We start from the raw sequence: 15283 nt of genomic DNA, 5'->3' as shown, positions 1-15283 counted from the left end.
TTCCCATGACGCAGTTCTCACTCAATTCTATCAATACTTCTTGAACAGCCTTTGGTACTTCGAAAGTGTCTTCTTGTCTCCCTCCCAAACACTCTTCGCATCGTCCACTGCATCGATATGCTCCCCGATATAGGTAGCGACCATGCCATTCCCATGAGCTGACTTATCAATAAAGACATGCTCATCCGGCTCAACGACGTTGACATAGTAAGGGTGAGAGAGCATATCGATCAGAACATCAGATGACTCGTAAAGAAACATGGCGATCCCATCAAAGTCAACCAGCTCATTAGATACTGGCTCAGTAGCACCGGCATCGGTAGGGACGATCTTTCCAGCGACTCGGACCTGAGGCATACAATGTCAGTCCGACCCAGTGCTAGGCATGGAATGGCAACGGAGTCAATTTACCTGTTGGTATCTAGCAATACCGAAGTGCGTCGCCAGAGGAATCACTTTAGGTGCGTGCTGGGTATCCCAGTACTGCCAGAACTCGTCAAGCGTCATATTGGGGTTGCGCTTGACGTAGGTCACCATCTGGAGATGACCAGTGTTTGAATGAGGACCTTTGGGTGATGCATACGCATTGCCAGCAAAGGTCGTGGCGATAAGCAAAAGAGAAGCGAGTTGGTTCATAGTGGGGATGATGAGTGAGTGAGAGGATGAAACTGAAGGATACTGCCACGAGACACTTCTACGGGTATTAGGGAGACTTATTGACGAGAGGAACACAGTGACTAGTCATGAGAATGTGATGAGATAGTCGGGCTGCATTAGATCTACCTGAACCTTTGCATCTTGTGTCAGATTCCTACGACTAACAAGATCTGGAAGCAGATATCGACATAGTTATCCGCCAGGATGTTCAGCCCAAGCTCACCCTGCAGAATCCAGAATCTCCAATCCCTGCATAGGCTTCTATTGACCTTCCGAAACGTCTAATATGTCTCGTGTAACTGGTTGAGTTAGCCCAGGACCCAGCCGCAATGATCTAATCCGCTGAAGACTTCTCTTCCGCATTCCTACATCCAACATTCAGTCAATAGAGATCAATCATAATGGAATGAACAAACCCTAAACTCTACGAGATCCCTCATTTGGTCAAACGGATTTGGCCTGATCCCCTTGCCAAGACATGGCTGACATGACCCGCCAATGGGAGAGGCCATAGAATCCTATTGACACCCATTTCGGGACATATCACCTGGACAAACACTTGAGACATAAGTGATAAGGCTTGCACTAGATCAATTATTACCAACGTCCTTGACGATCTCCGACAGTAGTAGTACGTACAGCAGATGTTTCTGGGTGAAGCGCCGAAGACCTAGCCGATGTGTCTCCCAGCTCCAGCTTGAAAGTAAAAGTGTCGGCACAATGACCAAGGTGACAAAGGCCCGTTGGCTCTGCATGCCTCGTCCGTTGAAACTGTTTGTCTATAGTGGACCTTCCCACTCACTAGCTTAGCAAACTCCCAAAGTGAGGATTTCGGACTTTGTCTGAATAGCATTGAACCAACACAAAACGCACTGATCAAATCAACCATCCCTACATACAATGTAACACCAAGACAATTCTATTCCGTAGAAATGAATGCATCATATCTGAAATGTCTTCTTACCCAGTTACCAACGGTGTGATCACGTTTCTGCCGCCGCCGGAAGGATACGTCGTCGACTTTGACAATCCTCAACAGCAAGATGCACTCAAACATTTCCTTATTTTCGGCATCCTAGGGTCTTTAGCAATTCTATGTCTGTTGCAGAGATTATATGTTAAGTATTACATAACCCGCGGATTGAAGATTGACGATGGTATGTGATAGCTCGGGTTCAGGGAACTGTAGCTGACTTGGTGGCTTAGTCTTGATCACACTGGCATGGGTATGACATCAGTTGGAAAAGCCGAATTCATTTGAGACTAACGTTGTGACTTGAAGATATTCTCTATCGTCATGCAGTCGGCTCAGATATGTGAGTACACTCCGTCATTACTTTATGCTTCTACTAATACCACAAGGGTCAATATCAATCGGAGGCCTATGTCACCATGCATGGGAAATGCCCATTGATGTCTTCGAAAAGCATATGCTTGTATGTTCCCCACTTCCACTTCATGGAATATGCTTACGCCTCATAGAGCTCTTACATCGCCGCCCCAGCTTTCATCATCTGCAACGGTCTCACTAAAAGCTCGCTCCTGACTTTCTACCTTCAAGTCTCCCCACAGAAATGGTTCAGAAGATCCATCTTCGTGACTATCGCTTTCGTTGTCCTATACACTATCATTATTGCCAGTCTGCTGCTGTTTGGATGTCAGCCAAGAGAGACAGCATGGGACCCTTACTTGTTCGCTAGCGGAAAGTGCATTGACTATGCTGTTATGTACATCATCATCGCTGTCGCCAATATCATCTCGGACATCGTTCTCTTCGCCATTCCTATGCCGATGATTGTCCGGTTGAAGATGCCGCTGGGGCAGAAGATTGGCTTGGGTATTATGCTCGGCATTGCTACCATGTAAGTTTACCTCAACACAAGAACATCGGCGACTAACATTAGCAGAACTGTCACGACATCTATCATCCGCATGATATATCTACCCTCCCTCTTAGGAGCGTTAGATATTCCATGGATCGCAGCCCCAGCAAACGTCTGGTCATTCGTGGAAGTCAACCTCTTCATTATATGCGGCTGCATGCCGACATTCCGCAAGTTTTCCAAGCGCTTTGCACCGAAATGGATGGGCTCTTCAAGCGACTCAGGAAGTTCGGAACCACCTTCCAACGATTCGCTGCACAAAGTACAGAGGAAGAAGCACACAGGGTACAGCCAGTTCGACACATGCGGTTCTTTGGAGCTCGCGGCTTATCCTGACACCGTGAGTCGAACGACGCAAATTACCACTGGAAGTATTTGCAGCGGAGTGATGGGGAACACACTGGATAATGCAAGTGAGGAAGCGATATTGCAGCCAACAAAGATTGTGTGCACAAAGACATACAATGTGTCACATAGCGAATAAGAATAAAAAGCAATGAATCCGATATCGTTATCTTAACAAGGTTTTCACAAGCAAGCACTGCACAAGACATGGAGTGCTCCGACTTCGCAACGTTGCTGTGGTGTTGGTCGTGTTGCACAAACTCCCCAAAACAGTGAACAAACACGCCGATCACTAACCGATCCCGATCGGCTACGTCAACGCGACTGTCAAAGCAAGGGCGCATTCTGAGCTTATATCCGTCCAAAAGCCAACCCTTCAACCTCAATCCTTCCGACTGACCGCAATTGTTTACTCCAAGCTTGACTGCTGACTATCGAACAATTGATTGCGAAGATGTCGTCTTCTTCAGAGACTGCTTATGCTATGGAGTCGTTGCAGGAACAGCGGTGCGGAACTGATAGTCCGCCTGATACTGAACGCCAGGAAAATGTTTCTCAGTCACCGACAGAGTCACTTCCACCTACGGACCGTGGTAAAGATGCGTATTTGGCTTTGATGTGCTGTACAATGGCACAGCTACCAATCTGGGGTATTCAACCTCCTCCCACTGACATTTCAACACTAACAAATCCCAGGCTACTCCGTCTCATTCGGCATCTTCCAAGAATACTACAGCCGTCCAGGAAGTCCCATCAGCACAGCATCATCCGGAACAATCGCCACCATCGGCGCACTGCAACAAGGTGTAATGTATCTCATGATGCCGTTTGCCTTCCTCATCCTTACGCGGTATCCGCGGCTGCGACACCTCTGCGGGCCGCTTGGTCTTGCAGTGACGGTCGCTAGTCTCACTGCGTCTGCGTTTGTGAACACTATCGCGGGGCTTATTGCTACACAGGGTGCGCTGTACTCTATTGGTTGTGGGCTTCTGTTTTGTCCGATTTCGCATTACATGAATGAGTGGTTTGTTGAGAGGAAGGGGATGGCGTTGGGGGTTATGTGGGCTGGCAAGTCGGGGACAGGTATGACTCCACGTTATCTGCTGCAAGGTGGTATACTGACGGAGTGAAGGTATTGCGATGCCGTTTGTCTTTGATGCTCTTCTACGCCGCATCGGTCTCAAGGCGACTCTCTTGGCCTGGGCGGGTGCATCAGCTGCAATGACTCTCCCAACTCTCGTGTTCATCAAACCACGGACCCCACTACACAATCAGGTCCAGGTTCAACCGCTATCTTTCCGCTTTCTTCGCCATACATCTTTCTGGATGATGCAAGCCGGTGTGATCATTCAATCACTGGGATATCTCATGCCAAGCACGTATCTAGCCAGCTACGCATCGACAATTGGTCTACCCAGCATAACCGGTCCTATCTTGCTTGCTTTGTTCTCTGTAGCATCCGTCCCCGGTGGAATCGTGCACGGCATGCTAGGCGACAAATTCTCAGCAACTAAAGCCGTAACAATCGCATCAATTGGAAGTGCGCTGCCAATCTGGCTTCTTTGGGGTTTATCGCTCGACCTTGCAAACTTGGTAGTGTTTGTCATTGTCTACGGCTTCTTCGCTGGCGGTTTCAGCTCAACATGGTCCAACATGTCAACCGACATCCAAAAAGACGACTCTGCAGCTGATTCAGCTCTCATTTTCGGCATGCTCATGGGCGGACGAGGTATCGGCTTTGTCACCGCCGGGCCACTCAGCGGTGCCTTGCTACAGGCAAAAGCACATCTGTCCAACGAAGCACTCGGTTACGCGACGCAATATGGACCCATGATCATCTGTACTGGCGTCACTGCTGTGTTTGGTGCTTGGGCGCCTATGTGGAAGGGCATTCGAACTGCTCTAGGAACGTGCAAAGGTCGCTGAGGTTCCACGGGCAATGAATGTTTCATGCACGTTTGGAATGATGAGCTTGTGCGGGGCGATAAAGATAACTGGGTCACACTGCGTACCTCGGTCAATAAAACCTCAAATCACCCTGATCGATAACAAGGTTCATCTCAATGAGGGGAAAACGTGGCCTTAGCCCGGACTTAGGCTCGGCTTTAGTGTAATCCTCATACCCTGATGTCATAAGCAACTCGGTTCGGTAGATGGAACGGTAAAGAAACAGTCAGTGTAAGCACTCAAAAAGAACCCCGATGACGCCAAGCGCAATAGGCAACTGGAAAGACTGCGTGTGTGTGCCAAACTCCATTATCTCCTTTGCAGTAGGCGTCATTGAAGCTCGGAAGTGACTGTTCGCCGGCCTGTGCCCCGCTATCTTGAATTATTAATACTAACGCCCCAATGACAAGACGTTGGGTGTTTGAGGCTGGGGATAGTCCCAAGCATGGGTCCTCTGATTGGCTTGGTGATGGAGACCTGCTACGCTAAACTGTTGTCAGTTGTTTGCGTGGAGCCATCATCGTTGTATCAACCATCTTAATACCCCTCATTTCGCTTGGACCATCCAGAATGACATCAATTCCATTTATATAAGAAAAAAGCGCCCCTCCTCCTACCATCAAACCTTCATACTCATCACTTCTCTTCCAGACAAATCGCCAAAATGCCTGTTGAAACCGCCTACGACCCCAAGGACATGCTGTTCCGCCACCTGGGACCTACTGGTCTCAAGGTCAGCGTCTTCAGTCTCGGTGGCTGGTTGACATACGGCGGTACGCAAAAGGGCGATATCGTGAAGCAGATTCTTCAAAAGGCTTGGGATCACGGTGTCAACACTTTCGATACCGCCGAGGTTTACGCCAATGGTGAATCTGAGGTTGAGATGGGCCGTGCCCTCAAGGAGCTCGGCTGGCCTCGTGATGAGTAAATACCCCCAAGTCCCCAAATCTCGATTTATACTGACTTGTCTAGGTACGTCCTCACCACAAAGGTCTTCTTCGGTACTGGCCGCAAGGAGCCCAACACTCGAGGTCTCAGCCGCAAGCACGTCGTTGAGGGTCTCAAGAGCTCCCTCAAGCGTCTTGAGCAGCCTTACGTTGATGTTGTCTTTGCTCACCGTCCCGACTACGCTACTCCCATGAAGGAGATTGTTGAGGGATTTACTCAGGTCATTCGCAACTTGAACCTTGCTTACTACTGGGGTACTTCTGAGTGGACCGCTGCTCAGATTACCGAGGCTACTCACATTGCTGAGCGCTACAACCTCATTGCTCCTGGTAAGTCCCTCGATAGCTGAGATTTTGGCAGGTACTGACAGTGATATAGTTGTTGAGCAGCCTCAGTACAATGCTTTCCACCGTGAGCGCTTTGAGGTCGAGTACGCTCCTCTCTTCAACCAATTCGAGTACGGCACCACAATCTGGTCCCCTCTCGCCTCCGGCCTCTTGACTGGCAAGTACAACAACGGAATTCCCGAGGACTCACGATTCGCCACCAACAAGGCCTTCTTTGAGAACACCGTCAACGAGCTTCAGACCGAAGCCGGCAAGGCCAAGATCGAGAAGGTCAAGAAGCTGTCCGAAGTCGCTGAGCGTCTCGGCGGAAACGTCGCTCAGCTCTCTCTTGCCTGGGCCCTCAAGAACCCCAACGTCAGCACTGTCATTCTCGGTGCGACAAAGGTTGAGCAGCTTGAGGATAACTTCAAGGCGCTTGAGATTTACAAGAAGATCGATGATAAGGTTTTGGAGGAGATTGAGAAGATTCTTGATAATAAGCCCAAGCCTGCTCCTACCTACAACCGTGAGAGGTAAATAAAAGTTTTGGAATGATCTAGATATGAACAAAAGATCGATAATGACTGAATATGAAATTTGAGATTCGCGTGATGAGTGACGTGATTGATGAGACTATTATCTTGGGCCACAATAATTCTTATCGGGCATGACTGATTGGACAGGGTCAGCTTCACGTCGTGCATCACGCGTGGGGTTATCGCGTCACCCTGACTTCTGTTGACCATATCGCGAAAATGTTCGAACAACTACCCCATGAGCTTTTGAAGCTCATCATCGGTGAGGTGAGATGAGCTTACTATTCTCATCTTACAGACTCTCATAATTCGCGCTTAGATATCCATTAAAGACGTCAAGAATCTGTCTCAGACGTCAAAACACTTCCATTCTTCAACTCTGCCGACAGTCTGGGCATCTGTCGTTATCCCAGCAGGGAGTAAGAACGACATTTACGGAATTAATATCGACGGCTTCCCTCTCGACAGATTAGTCTTTACTAAATATATCAGCCTACGGTTTGTAACTGAGAACGATACCAGAGGCTGCCCACATGATCGAAGGCTACAAACCTGTCAAGAAGCAAATGGTGAGGAACATCGTCGACAAACCCGGTTCCTTTTAGAAGTTCAAGGGATTCATCCTCTTGCTACTCGAAAAATGTGAGAAGGGGCAGCTGACATCGTTCAGGTTCGTCTATTGCCTACAGCAATCCACGAGGAGGCTGACAGAACCAAACCAAGCTGGGGTCTAGGAACGTGTATACCGACTCCCATCCTGGGAAGCAATGGAATTGTCGCCCGTCAGCAGTCTTCGCTTCGTACTTTGAATCTCACGACGTATCCCTTTTGCCAGCGCTATAGCTCCCGCGAACGAAAGATTGACCTATCCGCTTTCCGTCATCTCCTAAACCTCAGTTGGAGAGGGCTAAGCTCGGATAAACTCAGAGTATTTGCCACCGGGCTCAAGAACAACAAGTCACACCTCGAAACTTTGGAGCTCGACCTAGTCGACTGGCCACACTTGCGCAAGGCATTGGGTTATTGGAATGATAACGAGAGAGTGCGCAGAATGAGAGCAAGGAATTGCATGAACAAAATGATTCTTGGCCTTGACATACACTCTCCACACATCACGTTCCCCAACTTACATACTCTAGTTCTCAGTCATGTACCACTGACCGCGACGCTTGTACAATCCATTAACTTTGAGGTCCTCAGATCGCTCACAATCCGGTCCTGTCCACAGTGGTACGATTTCGTGCTAGCAATAACACGGCAAAGAATCCCAGAGAGGTTAAAGAAGCTCGAGCTCCAGGAGTCTTGGCCCAAAAATGATGCAGCAACTGACGAGTTCGAAGACGGGGATCCGAGCGAGGTTCTACTAGAATATTTCCAAGGGGCTGGAAGAGCTTTATCTTGACCAGACGGGCGACATGCTCGCAAAGTATACATGGGAGAGTGTTGGCCATCACAGCTCCACATTGAAGAGATTTGTGAATCATTCAAATTTCTATGCTGAGGAGTTGGACGTGTGGACAGATTTGCCGGATATGATGATCAACGAGCGTGATAAGGAAAGGTGGTGGAATGATCCGACTTCGTCTCTTTATAAGCTGGCTCTCGACTTCATTGGGCTATCATGTGAACCAATCCATCTGGTAAGCGTTCAGACCTTACTACCTTCATATACTGACTGTGCTTTTAGCTGGATGTACTGAATCCATTTTCCAAGAAGGATTGTCTTGAAGTGGTTCATGTTCGTCAATCGCGTAAGAACAGAGTTCACGTGGTCATGGGGGATTATGGTGATAATCGACGATGAAACAGTTGATGATACTCCAGCGGTGGACGAAGGGGACAATGCTAGTAATGAGTATCTGGAACCCATGTTCTGGGCGTTTGTTGAGTGGGCTTTTTCTTACAAGGGTATCAAGTCCCTGGAATACATCGTCTTTGGAGACTTCGGCCGCCCAGAGAGAACGAGTAGAGGAAATCTGTTGATATGTCGGGAAGGTTATGGATCGGAAGACTTTCACATCATCAGGGAGTCGTGTCCAGCCGCCGAGTGGGATTATGTCAAGAGGGAGTACGGCGATGCCTTGAGGTCATGTCCCTCTGACCCATTGTTCGAGGTGCCAAAAAGCCCTGCGCATTAAACACCAATAGCTCGACCTAAAGCAAATGCAACAGGATCCCCGTAGCGACATTTGAAATATTCCCAACCACATCCCCAAAGTTCGTGTTGCTCGTGTTCCTCGTCTGCTCCAACTCCCTAATCCTCGCCTCCATCCTCCTCTTCTCCACGCCATGTGCCGCAACCTGCGCCGTACTTGCATCCCTAATCTGCCTATTCAGCCTCTCAACCTCCCCCCTCCACCTCCCCGCCTCATCCACCGACCCCCTCTACCTCTCCTCGATCTTCCTAATCGTCTCATCATACTCCGCCATATCCTCCGCCCGCGCCGTCTCCATCTCGAGCTTCAGCGCGCTGACCATGCGGTTCGATTCTGCCATAGCAGCTTGAAATCGCTCGTTGGCATCTGCGCGCTCGGTACTTAGTCGGGTTTCCAGATCTTGGATCTTGGCTTCTCTTGCCTTGCGTTCGCGCTCAAGGCGGACGAGTTGGTCGTTGAAGGCTTGTTCCATGCGGCGTTGCTGCTCGCGGCGGTCGGCGTGGAGGGCTGCTTGCTCGCTTTCGAGACGGCGCATGAATTGCTGTTTTTCTTGCTCAAGCTTGTCGAGCATTTTTCGAGTTGCACGTCGCGGTCTTTGATGGCTTGTTCTTTTTCCTCGCGGATGGAGTTGAGTTGGGCTTGATGTTGCTCTCGCAGTTTGTTGAGTTCTTCGTTGAGAGCTTCGCCTGCTGTTGTTTGGTCGACTCCTAGACCTTGCTCTACGATCTCTTCTTGAATCTGTAGGGTTACGGCGGGGAGGTCAACTAGCTCGTTGACAATCTCAAGAGCAGACTCTCTTGTGTTCTGGAATCGTCGAATTCTCGAGCCTTTGTTGCTCATATACCCCCACCACTCGGGAGTTGAGATCAGCTCATGCTCTCTAGCTGCTCCCTTCGACTCATCCTGTAGCTCGTCCCAGAAAGTAGTCGCAAGGATGACATTCTCAAAAGCACCGTCACCGCAAAGATTGCGAAACATGGTGAGGTTTCGCATGATGGCATTTGTCATTCTCTCATCTTTAACGCGATGCAGGTAAATGATGCCACTGAGCTTGACGTTGTTCATATATGAGGAGCTGAGGGCTTGAGCGACATCAGCAAGAATGTCTGCATCGCCTCGGTACGTGTCATCGAAGCCAGGTGTGTCGAAAAAGACAAACTGCTGGCCCTGGATGAGACACTCGTAGGCTTCCGTCTTCTGGGTGCCTGTTGACGGTCAATGTTCGCTCATCAGTCATCAAGCCCAATGTTGTTGACTTACATGATCCAAGTGAATGCCCGACTTGGGGTCCGTCCTCATCGTCTCTGCCAGTCAAGAGTCGAAGAAAGTTACTCTTTCCAGAGCCAGTCACTCCCATCACCGCAATCAACAGTACGGGAGGAGGGCTTTCCGACTCATCGCTTACCGACGTGTCTGTTCCCACCGACGGAGCTTCTGGCAAAGACTGGGCAACTTTGGTCATGGTGGAAGCTTACAGGGATGTCAATAAGTGTAATACACTAATTTGCAGCTTCCAGTTTAGACTGAAAACCAAGAGAATGTCTCTTGATAAATACAACAAGGCAGATTAGACACAATCACTTCATGCCGACATATCCGGGACTGTAACACCCAAAATCAAGCTTAACATCGCATGAGGGGCAATTCACACTCGATTCGTCAACGATAAGCACTAGCTTTACAAAATGACCTTCTATTTCAACCTCCACGCTACAGCAAAACCTGCATTTCAAGCTGAACACCCAAAATGCGATATCAACCACTAGTCCCGCGCCACCATCCACTAATACACTGCATCCTCCCAATTAGACACCCAAACCTGCGCAGGCGACCAGACAATGCCTCGTCCGCGATTCTCAGATTCCACTGGCTCCGAGACAATTCGCGGGCGCACTACCACACAAATCGGGCGACCGTCGAACCGCTTATCACCTTTCAAGAGACCGACGGTTGGGTGCGCCTCCATGTCGCCGAACATGCTCTGGAACTGGTGGAGGGTTGCATCGCCCAGCGCTTCGATGCGGATATTGGTTCTTAGCTTCCAGAGTCTGAGCGCAAGGCTGCATGTGGTCTCGAAAAGCTTGGTAAGCTGCGTGAGGCTTTCTCTGTCAAGGGGCTCGATGAGGGGTTCGTAGGTCTTTGCGAAGCCCTCGGCACATGCTTGTAGTCCTTGTTCATGCGGGGGAAATGCATGCTCTAGGTATTGGCAAGTCTGGATCCTCCACGTCACCGTCGCTTCTGCGCTGGCGCCTGAGATTGTGTTAGTTTGCCTTGTTGCCTGGGATTGTGAAGTGTACAAACCTCCTTGCAGGGCTGTTTTGTTTAGGCAATTTTGGCCCAGGAAGAATGGATTTCCGAGAAAGGTCTGCATGAGCGTCTTCGTTAGTGCAGCCTGTAGCAATACCGCCGTAGCTGTTCTGTGCGTCAGGTCGAATCGTAGATGCTCCTCGCCATCGAGATCGTTGATGATGCCTTCAGCAAGCAGCAAGTTTCGAGTGTTTTCGACCTTTTCAATCAGCAGCAAGCGATTGTCTATACACCACTCAGAGCACTTCTCAAACAGATCTCCCAGTTCAGTTCGAACCTGGTCATCAGGAAAGTCGCTTGAGACATGGCCTGCCAGTAGTGATATGGCTCTCGAATGCGCCTCAGTAACCACGACCTCTTGGCTCTGGATATCTTGTCTCAGAGTCTTGTTCACATCTCTTTCCTCGTTAAGCTCGGTTTCGAGATCTTCCTTTGCCCGCTTGAGCTTTTTATAGTCATCAAATAAGCGATTGTAAGTGCTTTCTGCTTTCCTGAGTTCCTCTCCGCGTTTGCGCCAGTGCTCGTCAGACTTAAGTTTCCAATCTTCCCATTGCTTGATCAAGTGCTTTTTGCCATCAAGGTCATTGGTTTGCAAATTGAACTTGATTGTTAAGTCCTTGAGACTTGTGCTCAGAGCAATCTTATCAGTTCGCAATTGGGTTACTTCTTTTTGAAGTTTGTTTTCTCTTGAGGTTTCCGATTTGTGGCTCGGCTGCTTCTTAGTCACCTTCTCGGGGATTGTAGAAGGCTCTGAAGGACCGAATGGGTTCAGAGACTGGGTGATGCGCCCAATCACCCCTGGGTTTTGCTTAAGAACTTGTCAGTTTGTAGCTAGAATAAACGATTTATTGCTTATCTTACCTTTGGGTGATGATTCGACGCTTTCACTGTCTCAACGACGTCAGACATGATCGAGTCTTCTGGAATATGACGCTTTGGCCTCTTTTCATCGATCTTGGAGTATCTCGGCTGTGGTAAACTTAGTAAGAGGAATACTGCGAATTCGAAACTGAATACCTCCTCATACGGTCCCTCATCCTCACTTCTTGGTTGGAGTTGGTCACCGATATCCTTCAGAGCTGCTCCACCAGGGCCATCCTCTCCACATCGTTGCTCAGATTCTCCGCCCATTGCAATACTGTCAAAAGCCTGTATCAGTCGAATTACACGACGATGCGATCTTCCTCGACTTGATTAACAAAAGCACTATTTATAACCGGAAATGGACGTACCCCCCAGGAACTCAGTGGTGTGGCTCCCCCTGCCCCTCCATTACCCTCCCTGTAAACTTTAGTCTCTTCAGCCGTGATAGTGGCTGCATATGCAAGGCCGAGCCCCACGACAAAACGCCAGTACAGACGGCAAAACGCCCATGCATTTCAACCATCCCTGTAAGGCGTACTGAGATCAGCCGCAAACTCGGCGAACTGTTTAAGCTGTCGCCCTGAGCCAGTTGATCATTTGAACATGATGTAAGTCATTCCTTGAGTATATCAGAACCTCAGTCAAGTGAGCTACAGTTCTTTTCATATCGCAATTAAGATCACAAGCAGCAATACGCTCATCAATCATGTTGGCTGTGAGAAACAGGACAAAGCTGATAGTCGGCATTGACTACGGAACAACATATTCAGGTAAGCACACCGCAGCCTAATGACTAATTGCCGTGGCTGATCTTCTCATCACTAGGTCTCAGTTTTGCGCTCTCTAATGCCGCAGACTTCAAAGACATTCACCCATGGACAAAATATCCCGGCTCGTCAACTCACATCGCAGAACACTGCCACAAAGCTCCATCATGGGTCGCCTTCAAAGATGAGAATCCCGATCTCGACGAGAACGCATGGGGCTATCAAATCGAACCTGGTATGAAGACTTACGCATGGACCAAACTCCTCTTAGACGATCAAGCACTCGCGACAGAGTATGATGATCCAGATCTTAACAAAGCTGCTGGAAATGGTCTCATGAGATTACCCGCTGGCAGAACTGCAAAAGACGTGGTTACTGAGTACCTGAAGGGGATGCATTCCATGTATAAGAAAGCGGTTATTGAGAAGATTGGGGAGGATATCCTTGAGGAGATGCCTGTTGACTTTTGGTTGACTGTTCCTGCGACTTGGACGAAGAGAGCGAAATTACTAGGGCTGCTGCTTTGGATGCTGGCTTTGCGTCCAGACCTATTGATCGTTTGAGCTTGATCACAGAACCAGACGCGGCTGCGCATATGGCTTTGAAGTCCAGCATTCATCATGTTGAAGATCTCATTGATGTAAGTAGCGCCATCTCACCTTTTGAGTTCATACTTACACTGCGATTAGGTCGGCACGGGCGTGATGGTTTGTGATCTTGGCGGTGGTACTGTCGTAAGTCCAACTTTACTCAAGGTCTTGTATCCTGCTAACAAGGCTAGGATATCACAACCTCAGAGATAGTCAGAAAGTCACCTTCTCTAAAGCTGAGGGAGATTGCCATCGGAGCAGGTAAAACAGTTCTCATCCGCAGATGGAACAATGCTCACACTCTCAGGCGGTAAATGCGGCGGGACATTCGTAGATCGCAATCTCTACAAGCTCCTCTCCGAACGCTTCGGGACTGCATTCACCAGCTTGGGTCCACAGCATGTAGGCCCTGGTAGTCAGTTCATGGACCAATTTGAGAATCGCAAAAGAGACTTCAGCCTCGATACACCGAGCAGAAAGTCTTATAAGCTAACTCTACCTATGCGAAACCTAGTAGTCACTCCGGAGATGCAGAAGTACTATGACCCCGACTTCAACTGGGTGCTCCTTAGCAAAGATGATATGAAGAGCCTTTTTGACCCCGTGATTGATGTCATTCTCAAGCTTGTGAAAGATCAGGTTGATCAAGTCAAGAGAGACAAGGAGCCAATAATCAAGACGATGTGTCTGGTGGGTGGGTTTGGCTCGTCGCCTTATGTCAAGGAGAGGTTACTTGAATGGTGCTCTGAGCAAGAGATACGGCTCACAACACCATGGACAGGAGCGTAAGTACCCCCTCCGCAGGAGACATCCAGTCGTGACTGACAGATATCCAGTTGGGCAGCTGTTGTCTGCGGTGCCGTGTTGCGAGGCGTTGAGGGATCTATGGTCAGACAAAAGAAATGTCGTCGACACTATGGACATAGCATCTCTCGAACATATGACCCAGCAGTTCATTACAACTTTGATGAGAACAAGCGACGGCTGTGGAATGATCCCTGGACCAAGGAGCAAAACCTTTCTGGCTTCATGGATTGGGAGATCGCAAAGGTAAGATATCGATCAGTGGTACTGACGAAAGCGCACTAGACTAATGAAATGCAGGGCGCCCTCCTCGACGACGACACTGAGATCAGCACAAGTTTCTACTCGCACTTCTCGGAATATTTTGACGGAAAGCATACGCACGATCTTTACTCGTGCAGTTTGGACGAGGCACCTGAGACTATTGAGAACGAACGTGAGTGGAAACTCGAATAAAAAGAACCATAAAACTAACGACAGCTAGGGATCGAGAAAGTTGGCGAGGTTTTATACACCATCGATGATATTGGCATTGATAAGACCAAGATCAAGTCCATCCAAGACGCCAATGGCATTCACTGGTATCAGCTACTACTCACCTTAACGATTCGTCTCAGTGACGACGATGTTGGTGTACTGGTATGTCGAATCTTCTGCCGCGGGAAGGAAGTTGGAAAGGCAGAGATAGGATACTCCTTCACATGAGTCAGTCATCTGGCTCGCGGCGTCTTCTCAGACGTTCAGGTTAGTTGGTCTTTTAGTCGATTCTGTGATCATGTATGACGAGAATGGCAGATAGAGACGACTTCTTCTCGTTGGTCATATGTCATCTTGGCGTGAGCAATAAGATTCCTCGTATGTAGATATCTAGAGATTCGTTTGTCTGGAAAACCCGATATTTCTGAGATGATAAGAATACAGTCGGCTCAAACAAGAAGCAAAGAGCTTCCATAGTCCTTGAATTCAGGATTTCTTGTACCATGATGCGCAAAGGCGTCCCTTGAGTTCGATCAGACAGCACTTCAACCATGTTCTTCCGAGGCTCACTCCTAATTGTCCATCTGAGAAACCCTACTCTGCAGAATCTCATCGTCTGAGATCTTCACGCTGGCTGCCAATGTCAGAGGAGTCTTCGGCATGGCTTCGAATTAC

General features: G+C 48.9%; 10 protein-coding genes across 10 annotated transcripts; 7 read left to right on the top strand and 3 right to left on the bottom strand.

Moving 5' to 3' along the window:
* Window positions 1–30: 30 nt before the first annotated feature.
* On the bottom strand, window positions 31–636 carry FVEG_13655 (hypothetical protein; the record flags this gene model as incomplete). The annotated part of the gene is made up of 2 exons (XM_018903015.1): window positions 31–348; window positions 412–636. The coding sequence occupies 2 exons, from the start codon at window positions 634–636 to the stop codon at window positions 31–33; spliced, it is 543 nt and encodes a 180-aa protein (XP_018761883.1).
* Window positions 637–1609: 973 nt separating this feature from the next.
* FVEG_17573 (hypothetical protein) lies at window positions 1610–3024 on the top strand (the record flags this gene model as incomplete). The annotated part of the gene is made up of 4 exons (XM_018906816.1): window positions 1610–1814; window positions 2020–2093; window positions 2140–2519; window positions 2565–3024. The coding sequence occupies 4 exons, from the start codon at window positions 1610–1612 to the stop codon at window positions 3022–3024; spliced, it is 1119 nt and encodes a 372-aa protein (XP_018761882.1).
* Window positions 3025–3339: 315 nt separating this feature from the next.
* Window positions 3340–5073, top strand: FVEG_17572 (hypothetical protein; the record flags this gene model as incomplete). The annotated part of the gene is made up of 3 exons (XM_018906815.1): window positions 3340–3535; window positions 3582–3968; window positions 4018–5073. 3 exons carry the CDS (start codon window positions 3340–3342, stop codon window positions 4809–4811), a joined length of 1377 nt encoding a protein of 458 aa, XP_018761881.1. The 3' UTR covers window positions 4812–5073.
* Window positions 5074–5496: 423 nt separating this feature from the next.
* On the top strand, window positions 5497–6643 carry FVEG_13653 (hypothetical protein; the record flags this gene model as incomplete). Its single annotated transcript, XM_018903014.1, has 3 exons — window positions 5497–5756; window positions 5805–6109; window positions 6159–6643. The coding sequence occupies 3 exons, from the start codon at window positions 5497–5499 to the stop codon at window positions 6641–6643; spliced, it is 1050 nt and encodes a 349-aa protein (XP_018761880.1).
* A 218-nt stretch (window positions 6644–6861) lies between these two features.
* FVEG_17571 (hypothetical protein) lies at window positions 6862–8044 on the top strand (the record flags this gene model as incomplete). The annotated part of the gene is made up of 4 exons (XM_018906814.1): window positions 6862–6909; window positions 6962–7061; window positions 7165–7211; window positions 7313–8044. 4 exons carry the CDS (start codon window positions 6862–6864, stop codon window positions 8042–8044), a joined length of 927 nt encoding a protein of 308 aa, XP_018761879.1.
* A 334-nt stretch (window positions 8045–8378) lies between these two features.
* FVEG_17570 (hypothetical protein) lies at window positions 8379–8780 on the top strand (the record flags this gene model as incomplete). Its single annotated transcript, XM_018906813.1, has 1 exon — window positions 8379–8780. One exon carries the CDS (start codon window positions 8379–8381, stop codon window positions 8778–8780), a length of 402 nt encoding a protein of 133 aa, XP_018761878.1.
* Window positions 8781–9027: 247 nt separating this feature from the next.
* On the bottom strand, window positions 9028–10260 carry FVEG_13652 (hypothetical protein; the record flags this gene model as incomplete). Its single annotated transcript, XM_018903013.1, has 3 exons — window positions 9028–9339; window positions 9384–10003; window positions 10059–10260. The coding sequence occupies 3 exons, from the start codon at window positions 10258–10260 to the stop codon at window positions 9028–9030; spliced, it is 1134 nt and encodes a 377-aa protein (XP_018761877.1).
* A 321-nt stretch (window positions 10261–10581) lies between these two features.
* On the bottom strand, window positions 10582–12236 carry FVEG_13651 (hypothetical protein; the record flags this gene model as incomplete). The annotated part of the gene is made up of 4 exons (XM_018903012.1): window positions 10582–11048; window positions 11100–11913; window positions 11967–12074; window positions 12123–12236. The coding sequence occupies 4 exons, from the start codon at window positions 12234–12236 to the stop codon at window positions 10582–10584; spliced, it is 1503 nt and encodes a 500-aa protein (XP_018761876.1).
* A 439-nt stretch (window positions 12237–12675) lies between these two features.
* Window positions 12676–13300, top strand: FVEG_17569 (hypothetical protein; the record flags this gene model as incomplete). The annotated part of the gene is made up of 2 exons (XM_018906812.1): window positions 12676–12739; window positions 12795–13300. The coding sequence occupies 2 exons, from the start codon at window positions 12676–12678 to the stop codon at window positions 13298–13300; spliced, it is 570 nt and encodes a 189-aa protein (XP_018761875.1).
* A 32-nt stretch (window positions 13301–13332) lies between these two features.
* FVEG_17568 (hypothetical protein) lies at window positions 13333–14836 on the top strand (the record flags this gene model as incomplete). Its single annotated transcript, XM_018906811.1, has 7 exons — window positions 13333–13377; window positions 13427–13471; window positions 13519–13588; window positions 13635–14112; window positions 14164–14377; window positions 14432–14567; window positions 14616–14836. 7 exons carry the CDS (start codon window positions 13333–13335, stop codon window positions 14834–14836), a joined length of 1209 nt encoding a protein of 402 aa, XP_018761874.1.
* Between the last annotated feature and the right edge of the window lie 447 nt (window positions 14837–15283).

Source organism: Fusarium verticillioides, chromosome 10 (assembly GCF_000149555.1).
Source record: "Fusarium verticillioides 7600 chromosome 10, whole genome shotgun sequence".
NCBI classification, from domain to species: Eukaryota; Fungi; Ascomycota; class Sordariomycetes; order Hypocreales; family Nectriaceae; genus Fusarium; species Fusarium verticillioides.
The sequence above is the reverse complement of the archived record's forward strand: the minus strand, read 5'-3'. Positions and strand labels throughout refer to the sequence as shown.